The 15276-nt window shown below is 41.7% G+C and overlaps 3 protein-coding genes across 5 annotated transcripts in view; 1 reads left to right on the top strand and 2 right to left on the bottom strand.

The window, feature by feature from the left end:
- LOC128256147 (daisho1) overlaps positions 1–15276 on the top strand; it is a 75189-nt gene that overhangs the window by 57749 nt on the left and 2164 nt on the right. The gene's annotated exons all lie outside the window — the stretch shown is intronic.
- Positions 1850–5903, bottom strand: LOC128256148 (calcium and integrin-binding family member 2). Its single transcript, XM_052986278.1, has 5 exons — positions 4806–5903; positions 4693–4727; positions 3807–3949; positions 3569–3698; positions 1850–2164 (listed from the first exon to the last, which is right to left on the bottom strand). Exons 1-5 carry the CDS (start codon positions 4854–4856, stop codon positions 1948–1950), a joined length of 576 nt encoding a protein of 191 aa, XP_052842238.1. The 5' UTR covers positions 4857–5903; the 3' UTR covers positions 1850–1947.
- LOC128256133 (inositol-pentakisphosphate 2-kinase) lies at positions 6040–15231 on the bottom strand. 3 transcript variants are annotated; one of them, XM_052986253.1, is made up of 12 exons: positions 15091–15231; positions 14897–15023; positions 13669–14335; positions 12552–12704; positions 11642–11742; positions 9968–10222; positions 9842–9900; positions 8649–8795; positions 8003–8060; positions 7018–7539; positions 6291–6526; positions 6040–6222 (listed from the first exon to the last, which is right to left on the bottom strand). In XM_052986253.1, exons 3-12 carry the CDS (start codon positions 14018–14020, stop codon positions 6066–6068), a joined length of 2040 nt encoding a protein of 679 aa, XP_052842213.1. In that variant the 5' UTR covers positions 14021–14335; positions 14897–15023; positions 15091–15231; the 3' UTR covers positions 6040–6065. The 3 variants fall into 3 exon arrangements, with proteins under 3 accessions (XP_052842213.1, XP_052842214.1, XP_052842215.1); XM_052986254.1 differs by having other exon boundaries at positions 14897–15020; positions 15091–15230; XM_052986255.1 differs by lacking the exon at positions 14897–15023 and having other exon boundaries at positions 15108–15206.

Genomic DNA, 15276 nt, shown 5'->3' with positions numbered 1-15276 from the left:
GACTGTCGAACACATTGTTGCTGATGGGATGTGGATGGATGGATTTTTTGTTTTGTTAAAGGGACACCTATTTTGCAGGCAATTATAATTTCTTTATATTCGTTCAATGAGCGCTTAAGCTTTATTTGTAATTTGACAATTTAAAAAAAGAGGAAACTCCTTTATGAATAACAAAACATAATACAAGTTACGAAAATAAATAGCACTGGCTTACAAATTGAAATGAACAAAATTTTTGAGAGATCAAACCCGCAGATTTAAAAGATGACCTGTCCAAATTTTTTGTGTGATACCATTTTTTTTAAGTGTTAAGTATTTAACACTTAATAGAGAAACAGTTTGCCTAATGTTAAAAGCAAAATAAGCAATTAGAAAGCTTGGGGCCTTTTTGAGCTTATAACATGTAAGTTTGTTTAAAAATATTATTTTTCTGCATAGCTTTCCTCAACGGTCCGTCCCTTTATTTTTCGAGAGAGGAATTTATTTGGAAGTATTTTGATTGTTAGTTGTTAAGTTTGTATGCTGAGTGTGGGGCTTGCATATTTCTTCTTTCTAAAGAATCGGAGATTGACCACTGCCCACATTTTGCCGCCTTTGCTCCCTGAACCCCTTGCAGATGCAATTACAATAATTGAATGGGATTGGAACGACGGACAGGCAGATGCTCAAATGTCAAATAAGTTTAAGCTGAAAATTGGCAAAATTGATAAAACTTTGACAGTGCGCACATACACAGCCACAGCCACGTTGATAAGAGTCTGGTTTATGAGAATGTGTGGCCTGGGGGCAGGACGATTTCCATTGGCCGTGACACCAGTCCTGGCCCGGTCCGTCCGATTGGGGTCAATAAGGGGCAGGAGTTCATGAGGGCAGGCCGGCATTCGATCCTACTGAATGCATGGGCTTATAAATTTTATAATGCTGCCTGACATTTGACATGCACATTGTCACGACAATTGGCCCGTGGAGTCTGCAGTTGGACCCGTAACCAGAACCCGAGTCCGGATCCCAAGCCCTAAACCCACAGCCCGAGGCTCCAGCCGGGGAGCAAACTTAATCACACTGATGGCACTTTTATGCTATCTGTTCGGGTATGTTTATTCGATGCAAAAGCGCATATAAACAATTTAATAAAACGGGGTCAGCACTGAGAAAAACTAGTCGTTTTAAATTTATTAAGGTTTCTAGGAAGTTACTATTAACACTGGACATGCAAAAATACATATAGGTAAGAGTATGCTTAACAATTCCAGTTAACCAGTTGACCACACTTAAGGGGTTATCAATTCGTTTTTTCTTACTAAATTCTATAACATTTCTAGAATATTGTGCTACATTTTTAATTTTATCCGAGATACAGCTTTAAAAAGTTGTGCGCTCATTGCTTTCATAGTCACTTGAATCTTTGAACGGATTTTGTTTCTTGAAACTGTGTTTTTAAAGCCGGTAATCAAGATGTGTTGCGAACTACTCAACCGATCTTAATGAAACTTTTCACAGGTCTTTGAAATGTAATTTACAATTTAAAAAAAAAAAAACGTCTAGAATTTTTTACCAAAATTGTTATTTTTGTAACAATGTTTGCCAAAAATACAATTTACACTTTTTTTCCTTTGTCCAATACCTAGTTTATGGTCGCAACTAAAACTCGTATTTCTTACTTCTGATGACCCTGCAAAAAGTTCTGCTGTCAATGCGGAGAGACCTTGTTTCCAAGTTTTAAATATATATTATTTTAAATTTCACAAATATATTTAAAATAGTTTGAATAACAAAAATATACTGAAAAGAGGCCATTTTTTGTAAGAGGAAACCCATGTAACCCCTTAAGTAAGCATAAAATACTCCATTTATCCATTACCATTTTATTGCTTGAAGATGTCACCAATGAAAAATCCTTTAATTTGGTGATATTTTCTCACTGTGGCATTTGGGCGAACGACAATTTTATATTCTGATGTGGAAGGTGGAGAGGAAGTCGGGGGCCCGGAGTATAACGTGCTCGAACTCCAAAATTGATAACTTGCCATCACCATCGACGTCGGCCTCCTCGATTACCTTGTCGGCAATCTGCTGGTGCTCCTCCGGACTCAGCTCATTCTTGGTCATTGTTGTCAGGCAGGACATGAGGTCGGCGTGCCCGATGAAGCCGTCCTGATCAAATCTGCAAAGTTATGCCAGACATAAGTACACACAAGTGCCAAGTGGGTGGGTTGGTGGTTTGTTGGGTTGGTGGAATGGCGATGGCTTACAAAACTTGACATTTTCTTGCACAAAAGTCAAGTGATGTGTGCCAAACTGAGTTTGCCTAGCAACCTGCCACGTTTGAGTCCTTCTGGCGCTCAGGTAATCGCCTGCTGCACGTTTCAATTTGTGTCAATCTAATAATGCACATTGAAATAAAGTGTAGCTGCCTCACCACCGCTTGACTTTCGGAACTACATAGTTAAGCAAAAATTTTGCTGCACTCGACCTGAGAGATACTTTGCATCCTTTATTGATCGCAGTCGCCACTTTCTATGGACTTCGGCCCATTAATTTCGAGTGCCAAGTGCACAATCAATTTGCACGAAAACTTTTGCCCCATTTATGGTGGCATTTTTCGGATTCTAATTTAAATTTCAATTAAAATGCTTATTAGAATTTATGGCTGTCCTTGAACTTAGGTCCTGCAACAGCCGTGCACAAGCAACAATAGTCGCCTGGAACGGCGCCACAAACTGCCGAGCCGCGAGTCACGAGTTGTATGCCACACTTGGAGGCCAGGGCCGTGTGCCACACAGATCCCTTTCTCCCCAAAACAGGACAGAAAGGACCAGCACACACTCACGCACCGAGAGCAACTACACCAAAAGACAATAAACACGGGCTGTGGAAATGCATAAACAAAGGCTCAAAATGCTGGCCAGCAGCTGGAGCTGTGAGTGTAGATGGAGCTGGAGCTTTAGAGGGTCTGCCCCCCCGACACCAGTGATGGCAGCCATGCACCCAGGATATTTCCGTACTTTCCACCTTCTCTGCGTACATTGAGAATGATGTTTTTTCAGCTTTAGTTGAACTTTTGGCAGGCAGCAATTGAGAATTGGCAGGGATTGTTCTAAATTGTATTTTGAAATTGTAACTCCATATTTATGTTTCTCAGATAAAGGCAATATTTGCGTTAAGCGCTTTAGGAATTAAAGTTATGGATTTATTCACTCTCTTTGGAGCTTAGCAAGCCGAAAACTGTACGAAAGTACCTAGTTGTTAAAGGTTTAAGGTTTAGAATACGCATCGCTTTAAAAATTAAGAATATTGTGAAAAGGTAATATAAAAAGGAGATGAAATTGTTGTCCCAGCTTTAAATTTAAAAGCTGTACAACTAAGTGACTTTGAACAGTTTCTTAAAATGAATTTCATCTATTCATTTCTTGCAGCAAAAAGCGAATTATAAAATTGAGTAATAGCTTACAAGTATTTAATATCCTCAAACTAAGTCTTCTTTTGCAGGGCATTTTTTTTTCACAGTTCACTAAAATATTGTCTTTTCCCATCACTGGCTGCAACCAGCCGAAAATGGGAGGAACACTTACTTACCATAAATTTTGAAAGCGTAAAAACTTTAATGTCCCTTGGCGCCTGCTCGCTAAAAACGGAGAGGGCGTCCAGAAAGTCCTCGAAGGATAAATTGCCCTGGCCATCGCGTGAGAAGGCCTCGCCTGTGAAAACGGAAAATTGCTATAGTCCTTTCGGGTTAGGGTCGCTGTTTGGCTTTGCTTTGCTTATGCAGGCATTTGGTGGCCTGGTCCTTTGTTACGAATACGCACATATTCGCCGGCGAAAGGGATTCTCACGCAACTCGGGCATCTTCTCAATGCACTCGCAGGGAACCTTAACACTCGAGGCCTGACCTTCGGTCATTTGGCGAGGCACCAAATCCGGCCGCAGCTCACGAAATCGTTTATGCACGCTGTAAAGTACAGAACAACAAAGATGGGGAATAATCATCGGGGACCGAAGTAGGGAATACCCTTGAACAGTGACTTTCGACTAACTAAAAAATATTAAAATGCTGGCAACTGCTACACACTCCTTAATGGAGTACTTGTGTTAAAATAATTGAGTTAGAGGTATTGGAATAACTTTCAGAAACGTTTTTTTAAATGTAAAGACTACTTATTTCAGAATTTCTTTCATTTAAAGTTCAATCTACATATCAATTTTACTATTAATTTCAAACGATCGATCAATGAACAAAACTATTACTTAGTGCAAAAGTTTAGTATATTCTAAATTGTATATTATTTAAGTTGCATACAGCTTTGATCTAAGGTTTAACAGCTTTATTGGCTAATTCTTCTTTAAATTAATTTATTATTACTTAATGGTGTTATAAAAAGATCGATCAATAAACTCAACTATCTGACTTGGCGATGCTGACTTAGTGGATACTGCCCCAAAATGATAATCTCCTATGAAAGGGTATAGAAAGTGGTTCGATGGCGGGGCCAAAGGGCGGAGCCATGAAAGGCTTTGTGTTTCTGAGTTTCTGTCTGATGTGGGCTGTCGTGCGGGTATTTTCCTCTGTTTCCTGCTTTTTGTTGCCGCCGAGTGCCAAACAAAAGGATGCTGCGAACAATGGCAGCCGGTGCTCTGTCGCCGCCATATGAAATGGAGTAGTTTTGGCTTATTACGGGCATACAAATGGCCTACCGCAGGATCTCCTTGCGCGTGAAGAACGTGCAATCCTTTCCGAAATGTGGAGCAGCGGCATTGCATTAAACCGAATTAGCTGGGTGGTTTTGATCAACTGATTGATTGCTCACCTGGTAGTCGTCCAGTTCCTGCTCCGTAAATGTCACAACTTTGTTGCCCATCGTTTACTGTTCTCTTGCGTAGCTGCCAGCCAACCTGGTTAGTCCCGAGCGTGAATGGCAACTGACAACGTAACCGAGTGAGCCCGGGTGGGCCAGCACCAACTCCCATGGCCATAACTTTGCATAGCTCCACAGTTCCGCGGCTGCGGACACATCCTGCGGCGCCTGGCCAGCGTATGGCGCCCGCATTCGCATGGAAATTAATTAAGGAGTGTTCAGGCGCGCCACTCCCCCCATCTGCCCACCTGCCCCACAACTACACCCTCACCCTCACATCGTGGCTGTCACAGGACTGCGCCGTGTATCCTGTGGTTTGTTCGCCGCTGCTGCCTTTTTCGCTGTCAAGCTGTGGCAAAAAAAAAACGTTTTTAGAGGTGCGGCTCAACAAAGTAACTACAGAAATATGGAAAAACTAAGCCAAGTCGATCTACCGAATAAAGAGTACCTGATAATCAAATTTGGTGATTATTTAATGCCGAAAGAAAAAAATTCTCATAGCTCGGAAAATCGAAGGAACAATTTACTAATCAACATTTTTCTTACAATTTAGGTGTTTTATCACAAATGAGGTTTTCTGTAAGTTGTCTTATTAAGTACCAATTTCCCAATGTCATGTTAAGGGTTTAGTTCGTAATCTGTCAGAGAAAGTTTGCGAGAAGTCAAATTTTTTTGAAACGTAAATGCGCTTCCTCAATGCAATGTTAATTTTTCAAATAATTTATCTCTCCTTCAGTTAAAATGTTGTTAATACAAAAATCTTAACATCAAAAATAAGAATTCGAACCAATTTCTTTCATTAAAAAATCCTGCCGCCGCGTTTATAAAGCACCCAAAATATTATGTTAAACATTTGCTTCCTTACAGCAAGTTTCGCTAGTTACCAAGTTAAAATCCTTCCAAAATCAGTTAGACCTCGGATTAGCTTCGCTCCCGGCCAATTAGGCAGATTTAAACCAGGAACATGGCTGAGTCGTAGTCAGAATGTCTGACATTTTGAGCGCTTAATAGTCTAACATTCCGCCTTTCACTTACAACCACTCAAACAATCTCAACATACCCTTGTCCCCAATAAAAGGGCATGAAAAAGAACTGCAAAGGCAGCAGCACAAAAAGAGCAACCTAATTTATATTGAGGAGAAAAATGTAGCACAGTTTTGTGAGCTCGACAGTCGATGCGTGGGGCTTTTAGTTGGACGTAAAGTTTATTAATTAATTTAATGCTCGACGGCACTTTTCAATTTCACGTGTCTGCACTATGAATTTATGAAAGTGACTGTCGGGCTTCGGGTCCAGGTCCAGTACCGTGAGCTTGGTTAGAAAGTGATGACCCGGCAGTGAGACGCACCAAGGCTGCAGTGGAGCAGCGCTGGAAAGGATTGGGGATTGGATTAGCACCGGAGCGGCGGGTGGCGGCATTGTGTGACCATTACTTACCTCTGCCCAGCCGGGCAATCGGTTTCACAATCGATTTCGATTTCCTGAAACGTCAACATAATCGAGCAGTCCAGAGCCGTTGCCCCCAGCATGTAAGCCTGCTCTTCATCCGGCTCGAACTCCGCCACCTTCTGCTCCTTCCGCTCCTCAATGGAGGTCAGCAGGCCCCGGAGCGAGTTGTAAGTGGGCTGGCAGTGACCGGCGTACCCGGAATGCCACATGAAGTCGAAGTGGCGCTGCAATTGCCAAGAAATGTTACTCGCACAGCACAAAGCCACTTGGCCGCCATCCATTGGCCATTTAGCCGCCTCTTCGAATAAACTTTCAACTCCCTGACCACCTGAGCGTTCGCAGAAAAAACAGGGAACTAGCTAAGGGTACTGAACTTTCGGATACTCTAGCAAAAGGTTTGGCATAAGTTATTTAATAAAATATAAACTAATTTTTGAAACGAAAAAGAACCTAATTGCTTTTCTTAACACAGTTAAGTAAGCGATATTAACAAGCAAAATCGGCAATCGAATTGAAATCCCCATTATCTAATGCATGTTCCTAATTTTAAGAGGTAAACAATGCGCTGTAGAACGTTTCAGAATAAAATTACTTGCTGCAAGGGTATAAAAACCCACTCGAACTATCTGCAATTGCCAAGGTTCTCTTAGGGCAGAAGAAATAAACAAATCCAGCCTGACAACGGAGTGGGCAGTAGTTTGATTGGTTGGCTTACCTTTACCAGCAATTGCAAATTCAAAATTTTTTGCAGCACACAATTGTTTGGTAAGCGAAATATTTCCGCTTTGTTGATTTGTGCTTGAGTTTGATTCGCAGGCTCACCCTCATTCTCATTCTCATTCTCATTCCGAATTCGGCTTTCATTTTGATTCTCATTCCGACTCGTACTAGGAGTTGCCAGTGTTTCCGTTTCCGGTTTTTTTTCCGTCCGAGTTGCCGTTGCCAGTTGGCTTCTCAATGTTGCTCCTGCGACCGTTGTTTCCATTCTGGCCATTTTTGTGTACCTTTGGGTCGTGGCTGTTGCAGCAGCTGCTCTTGTCCGTGTCGACGATTGACCAGCAGTGACAACAGGGGCGGCAACCCTGCCTCCAAGCGGCAGGACAACATTAGCGGCGCCAATTCCAGCAGCTACGGCTTTTGTCTCCGTCGCCGCAATTGAAACGCGACTCTGATTCAGCTGCTGCTGCTCCTGTTTCTGGTCCTGATTGGGGCTCTTTGGCCGGTTGGATTCCGGGTCCTGCACAGAAGAAAATCAAAAGAACATAAGCCCCTTATTGTCATATCTGTGTTTAAAAATATTAATGCAGAGTCTTGGTTTTTGAGTTAGGAAAGAAGTTGTATTTAAAAATAGTAGAGACTTTGAGTTACTTTCAAACATATTTTATTACCACAAAAAATATATAAGGTTCTAGAGAAATCAAATTTATTTAATTTTAAATTTATTTAAAATAAACTGCATGTGTGAATAGTTTCATATTCGTTAAATAATTATTTGTTAGGAAAAAGTTACATAAGAGACCCCTTTTAATACGTAGCAAATATAATAAAATAATTTGATAAAAGCTATTAAGTGTATGTTTTAAAACTAAGCATCACTTTTTTTTTGCAATATTTACTAATGATCAATTGGTGAGAAATTTACTTTTATTACTGTAATATAAATGTTAAGCCTTACTTTATTTTCTTTCAGTGTAGCTCACCTCGTATTCCCTGAGCAGGCAGGCCACCAGCAAATGTTTTATAAGCACCATAATTTCACTGGAGAATTTCAGAGATTTTATGGCCATGGCGATGGCGTTGGCATTGGTTGAATTTTGTTTGTTAGCGTTTTCAATGCGCATTCCCATTTGGTGTGGTCGTTGTCAACGTTGTGCCAAAAGGTGTTGAAGCGACACAGCCACCGAAAAACACAGCCAAGTGGTTGAGAATGGTGATGGTGATAGTAGAGGTTGAGGGGTTGAGAAAAGATGAAAGCCAGGTGGATTGGGATCGGGACAGAGAGGATGCAGCCAGGAAAATGGCCACGTTGGCATTTGGCAACCGAGAATTTGTGTTTGGCTGTTGCTTCTTGCATTATTTATTGAATATTTGCGTCTTGCCCGAATTGTTTGAGAGTTTTCCTCCTCCTCCAGCCACGAACATTTATGTCAGACAAGCAATAACTCGAAGAGAAAATAATTAAAAATAATGAGAATGATTTATAAATAAATCAAACCCAAATTCTGCATCCTCTCTGTCCATCTCTAAAAGCATCTCACATCTTCATCCTGCGTGATACTGACTTACATACAATTCCCCTTTTTTATACCACTAAATCGTATTTATTTAAAAGTCGACCCCACTTACCCGGGAAAGACAAGCGAGTGCAATTCATCGAAGGAAATCGAATTCGCGTGATCGCCATAAATTAAATTGCCGTTCTGGAATACACGTAAATTATTTTGCGGGCAGGCGAGAAGTGCATCCAAGGCATCGAACATACGACTGGGTGCACTAAAAGCAGAAAAAAGAACAGATGAAACTACATCTGACAACATGTCTCTTTTACAGTGCAGTTCATTATAATAAGGCTTTTTTCTACAATAACGAATTTATCACATTTCATCTTTAAGGAAACTCGTATTAGTCAAAACGGACTAGCTCTAATTCTTTTAGTAACTTTTATCATAGAATAAATAACAATTTTTAAACCAAACCACGATCTTTCAACATTTTACAATTTTAGGAAACTACTAAAAAAACGGTGTATAAAATTACTTCAAGCCTAAGACTTCAATTAAAAACTTTATGCAATGCAAATTTCTATTTAAAAATTAAAAATAGTTTTTCGAAAGTTTTATAAATGAATTGACTATAAAACTTAAAGAACACAAAATTTCAAGTTAACTTAAAAACACAATTGAATAATCAAAAATAAAAATAAAAAAACGTCTGTTTTGCATATGGTTCAATTCAGTTACATAATACAAAAAATCATCTACTTGCGTCACGTGCTGTATTTATGAATATTACTATTAAAACTGATGTATATCCAAATGGGTTGCGTGAAAGATGCTGGCCTCGAAACAAAAGCAACAGAATTGGCAACAATTTTCGAGTGGCAGCGGGCAAGGAGCAGTAGCAGGAGCAAAAGCCATAAAAAGTGGGGTCAGGGCCAAGGGAGGATGCGGAGCAGGCGGTAAACCGGAATGAAAGCGCAAGCAAATTGAATTTTGTGCACGGATGCACGCATGACTTCAAACAGCGGGCCGCAAATAAACGAATGAGTGGGGCGAGGACTGGAGCTGGGATTGCAATTGAAGTGAACCGGGGGCCGTCGGGAGCATTCAGGCTCCTGTCGTACAATAAAGCAAAAGAACACACAGTTCTGGGGCGAAAAGCAGGAGTGGCAAACAGTAACCGAAAGTGTTGGAATTATGAAGCACGACAGGACACGCAAATGGAGCAGATTGAAATTTATGACTCGATGTTCGTGCCAAAAGGAGCGCCGGACCGGTCCGTGTTCATTGTTCGGCTGTGTCCGGAGTTCGATGACATACCCGGAGAATAGATCCAGCGGACAGTAGTGGCCCAGACGTTTGATTTTCCCATTGTGCAGCTGTCGAAGGGAGTGAATGAAAAACACTAAAACGACCTTCGTTATCGGCCCTCGCCCACTCACTCACCTTCAGTAGTTGCATGCTGCAAAAGCGGCACCAGCACTTGTCCCGATGCCCGAGCTCCTCCTTTTCGTCCCTCTTCTCCTGACTCCGGGGCTCCTCCTTTCGCTTTGTCTCTTCTCCTGCCGGCATTAAATCAAATAAATCGTTGACATCACTTGCCAACTGGAGCCAGCCTTGTTTGGGTTTTATTTCGATGGCATATGTATCGCCCAGACGACGGACACCACTCCTCGTTCCATCTCCTGTTGTGCCCTTTGCCTGCAAAATTATATCGTTTCGCTTATTTGCCCTTACTTCTTCCCGGATCCCGATCCCCGACCCCATCACCGTTCCCATCCCGGGTAAATGGAGTAAAAGGAAGGTGCCGGCATGTCCTGCCATGAAATATTATGCCTGCCGTGTACCGCGAACTTTTGCCCCGGCGTTGATGCCATTTTGACTTGAAAATGCAGCGACGGGAGTGCAGCACGGAAAAAAACCATCATGAATAAGGCCACCATGGTTGGGGATTGGGCTCCTCGGACAGGTTATCGCTGCTCCTGCTCCTGCTCCAGCTCCTGTTGCTGCTGCTGCTGCTGCTGTTGTGACATAAAACAAAAGTTGCTGCGCTGATTGTATGATGAGTTATGGAGCCAAAGGCCGGCGCAGTTCTGTTCTCCATTCGCGCTTCCCAACTTGAAATTGAAAATTAACATTTAAAGCCGCAATTAAATGGTTTTTTTTCAGCGCTCACCTTTTTCCTTAGTTTTTCCGCCCAAAATTCGCTCTTGCGCTAGCACACAATATGGCGTTAGTTATGGTCTCGTTGTGCCATATATGTACATACATATATATGTACATATGTACCGCTTTCAATGGCCCTTTTTCTACCCCTGCTACACTAGTTGTTTGTTTCCTTTGCTAGCAATTTTATTTCGGTCAATGCTTTGGCACCAAAGCCATAAATTCAATATATACCCGCCGACCACGGCGAACAAATAGCCAAAAAGTGCAAAAAAAAAAAGTAAAAGCGGCGGTGGGCAACTGATCGAACCGGGTAGTACCCTGAAGTCCTTTCAGGGGAATCCCCCGCCTCACATTTGCCCCAAGCTAGCTATGCTACCCGATGGCTGTCCGATTTAGAGGACGCAGGGCATATAATAAAAGTTGCAGCTATGGCGGCACTTTCAAAGCAATTTCGGAATCTTTTATAACCGCACAAGCCCAAACCGAACGAAACGAAACAAAACGAAACGCAACGAATCGAAATGACCTGTGGTTATTGGACATTGGACATTGGTGGGGCAAGGTTGCGAGTAACACCAACAAAGTGTTTACACTGTTGCCCACTTTAATTCAAAACAAAGAACCGTTGATTTATGGGCCTTGGCTGGCCGGGCTTTAGCTCCGAATTTGGATGTCGGGGGGGTGGTTCTTTCGTGGGTTGGTCAGCCGGATGCCTCGGCACAAAGGCAAACTAAACCGCAGCAGGAGCAGCAAGAGCAGCAACATCGGCGGCAGCTTCAGCTAACGTGTTCAGCACATATGGCCAAAAATGCCAATATTGTCCTTGTACAAAATACACAATTTATTTGGTCAGCGGCAGCACGACTCCGGCCAAAACAGCAGCCTCAGCATTCAGTCCAATCCAAGAGCAGGAACTGGAGCAGGAGCAGGAGCAGGTGACGACCAACTCACCTGTAAATTGGCAAGTAAAACATCGAACGTGGCAGGCAATTGGGTCACATCTGGCAGCAGCAGACCGAATGGCCCCACAAATTCCTTATCCAGACGCGAAACTGCAACGGGTGGAAAACATATGGAATGAGAGGCGGGATGAATGGATGAAGGGATAAAGGGGGCTGTGGCCCAATGAATGTAAAGTGCAAGCGCCAGCATCCGGCGATTATTGATATATAGACGCCGCTGGGTTAGACTGCAAAGGTGAATGATAAATCGCCGGCCAGTTCTGCAGCGTGCAGCCTGTTGCTGGCTGCCGGGCATAAGCCCGATTTTGATATATGGCCACGACCATGGCGTCCGCCACTAATCAGTCCCATGTGGACGGGCTGCTGCTGCTGCTGCTGCTGCTGCCCTGGAAACAGAAACTCACACAGAAACTCACAGTGAAACTCACACTGAAACTGAAACTGAACTGAAAGAATCTTCCCTATCGAAAACGTCAGTGGGAGGGACTGACCTGGGACGTTGGAGCACTAAAACGCTCGTTTATGATTGATTGCAGTGGCTCTGAAAGGCAAAAGCGGTCGGTTGCAGCCAAACCTGATGAAATACAAAATTTGCTTCCACAAACTGGCACAATGAAGGTCCGCTTAGATGGCGGTAAAAACCACTTATTGGTGAATAGATTTTCAGTTTACACAGGGAAATAGTGCTATTTTGCATTAGGAAACTCTATAAACTGTGACTTGCATTAACAAGGTCATATATATAGCAATCAATCAATCTCATCGTTTGACCTTGATTAAAATAAACCCTTCAATGAATAGTCAACACATGACTTTGCGCACCTTTTGGTCTACAAGTACTTAAAACGTAAAATGTTAATGCTATATTAAGATGGATATTTTTTACGCAGTGCACTTACTCGGTCTTTGAGCGCGTATGTGCTCGTTTATCCACAATCTATCGTCTTCCTTTGGTATGGCAACAATATCCGCTCCGCAGACAAACTCATTTCCTAATAGACGGCGCATTATCCCGATATAAGCCATAAAATCCGGCATTGTCAAGTCGCCAGCTGGAGTTGGAGGATGGTCCAGCAGCAGCAGCAGCACAGGGCAACATAGAGAGAAATGTGGATAAATGAAATAAACACATTTGATGCAATAGCCAAAAGATGCACAGAGATAGAGAGATTCCCAAAGGCAGCTGGAAGTGAAAAGGGCAAAGGGCAAAGGGAGAAGGAAATGGGCGGTGGGTAGTGGTGGGTCGAAATCCAGCCAAGCGGGCAATAACCAAAGCACAATACTCAAATTGGCTGGGAGCTGGAAGCTGTGAGATGGAGCAGCAGCTTGTCTGGGTGTTTGAAGTTGCACGCAACCATTTCCTGTCCAAAAAAAAAATGGAAAATGTACGGCAGACCAGCTAACAATAACAGGCGGGACCTAACACTTGCAAAAAAGTCTGACCAAGTGTTGAATAATCAAAATTTTTGGTCCCGAGCGGTGAATAAATATAACTTAAGGCTCTGCTTATTCTAAAGTTTAGCATTTGCTTTTCAAGCTGACAAAATATGTTGTATCAAAAGAGGATAGAAGTATTTGTTATACCTACCAACGCATTATTATTAAAAAACTGTTAGATAAATGTTTATTAAACAAAAACACTTCATAATTAAGCAATTTCAGATCACTTCACTGTTATGAAATCTAAAACTACGTATATTCGTTAGTTCTTATGATAGTTCAGGTAGTTCTTTTTTAATTTCCTCACTGGCTTTTATATTATTTTTATACTGGGTTGTGAAATTGAGTTTAAAAATTCCTATATGCAAATTACCTATATAACACCTAGTATTAATATTTAGGTCTACAACCATTAACACAAATATATTTCTTATAAATTCAACTACGACTTCATTGTAAATTTATTTTACCAAGGAAGGACAATACTAGCAAATGCTTACTGGAAAATTAATTTTTTGTAATTCTTAAAGTATTTTGTGTTCTAAGGTGTACATTTTTCATTGTGTACATACGAACCTTTTTCAGCCCCGGCTCCACCGGATGAGTCGCCCTGCCCTTCCGGCCCAGCGACCTCATCCTGCTCATCCTGCTCATCCCGCTCCTCCTGCCGTCGTCCGCTGGATATCATTTTTGGCAAACGTAAAACTTTTTTAAATTGCGGCAAGGCGAGCACCAAATTTGCATTACCCTCCGCCCGATAGATCAACTCAATTTGGCGCAGTTCCATCGCCGCGGGCAGATCCAGCAGGGCGTGCAGATTCTTGGCCGGCCGATGTGGCTGGAACTGAAACTGAAACCGAAACTGGGGCTTTAGCTTTAGTTTTTGCCCGACGCCGGGTGGAGCCTGGGGCGCTCGTGCAGCTGTCATGGCTTATGCGCGGGTGTTTTTGGTTCGTTGCCGTTGTCAAAATGCAACTGGCAACTGGCGCCCTCGGATTCCGTCTGACCTCTGACCCCTGCACGGTCTGTGGGGCGCCAGTGTTGATGATTGCCGATTGTGGCTTGTTGTGGTCGACTTCTGCGGCTTTACTTTTGTTATTGTTTCAGCCCCTGCTCCTGCTCGTATTGCTGCTCCATACTATTTGTCCTGTCGTGGCCACATTTATGTACATTTATTGACCGGCGATAAGATGCAGCAGCCAGGAAGTCGTCGTCGCTGGCTCAAAAGTCAGGTCACTAGGCGCTGAAACAGAGAGGAAGAGATGTTTTAAATGGTTTGGGGGCATTTTAAGAGGTACTATCTTTGGCAATAAAAATTGTACAGCAAAAAATCAACATTAAAAGCTGATGTAGACATATCCTCTTGAAGAATATAAAATAATTCATAACTTTGTATTTGCAAAAAGGCTCTATTTTTTCCAAATGAATATATACAAAAAAAAAAAACATTTCATGTAACTCTGGTTTTTTGAAGGTTTTACAGAAATAATCGAATCTTAGTTGTGTAGTTAACCGTTTTATATATTTTTAAATATGAAAACTTGGGATGGTGAATCTAACTTAAATTTGCAACACGTTATTGTGTCAAAACTCGTTGGTTTAACTGATTAACTAGTTAAAATTAATTTAACTTAATATACTGAAGTTCGGAACAATTAATAATTAATTAAATCACTTTTTAACACATAAAAGTAAGTTTTTTTTGTTAAAGCCTTTGTTAACCGTGTTCTAATTGAGGTTTATAGCCTGAATCGGCTTAAAAATCAAAATATTGGTTTTTATAATTGGGAAAACACAATAATACCTTAAACAATTGTTGTTTTGGTGAAGCTCGATTTCCAATTCTAGGGATATTATGCCAGGATTGCTTTTAATCTTTTTTGAGATTCATCATTCCTTTTTGATATTACAAGTATTTGTATCTCAGCCTTCTAGAAATATAAGTTTTAACTTTATTTCTCTTGACCCAAGACAGCTTCCCCAAGTCACCATACATACCCTTATAATAAACTTACGAGTTGATTTCAATCACAATTTAGTAAGTAAACTGCCGGCATTTTGAGTGCACCTAACAAATTTGTGTTTTTTTGAACAGCTGATCAGCTGAGATCATTTCTAGTGTGTACACACCACCAAAGGAAAAATCGAACCCCCTTACTTCTAGTATTTTTTGCCAGTGTGACC

Source organism: Drosophila gunungcola (assembly GCF_025200985.1).
Source record: "Drosophila gunungcola strain Sukarami chromosome 2R unlocalized genomic scaffold, Dgunungcola_SK_2 000013F, whole genome shotgun sequence".
Classification (NCBI taxonomy): domain Eukaryota; kingdom Metazoa; phylum Arthropoda; class Insecta; order Diptera; family Drosophilidae; genus Drosophila; species Drosophila gunungcola.
The sequence above is the reverse complement of the archived record's forward strand: the minus strand, read 5'-3'. Positions and strand labels throughout refer to the sequence as shown.

What these genes read in the sequence shown, in the direction of transcription:
- LOC128256148 (XM_052986278.1), bottom strand. Translation starts at nt 4,856, where the DNA reads ATGGGCAACAAAGTTGTGACATTTACGGAGCAGGAACTGGACGACTAC. An exon ending in TCCCTTTCGCCGGCGAATAT is followed by an intron (nt 3,699 to 3,806) that starts GTGCGTATTCGT and finishes CCGTTTTCACAG; the next exon opens with GCGAGGCCTTCTCACGCGAT. An exon ending in TCAAAATTTATGGTAAGTAA is followed by an intron (nt 2,165 to 3,568) that starts GTGTTCCTCCCA and finishes ATAACTTTGCAG; the next exon opens with ATTTGATCAGGACGGCTTCA.
- LOC128256133 (XM_052986253.1), bottom strand. Translation starts at nt 14,020, where the DNA reads ATGACAGCTGCACGAGCGCCCCAGGCTCCACCCGGCGTCGGGCAAAAA. An exon ending in GCAGCATGCAACTACTGAAG is followed by an intron (nt 9,901 to 9,967) that starts GTGAGTGAGTGG and finishes TCCCTTCGACAG; the next exon opens with CTGCACAATGGGAAAATCAA. An exon ending in CCGCTGGATCTATTCTCCGG is followed by an intron (nt 8,796 to 9,841) that starts GTATGTCATCGA and finishes TTCTGCTTTTAG; the next exon opens with TGCACCCAGTCGTATGTTCG.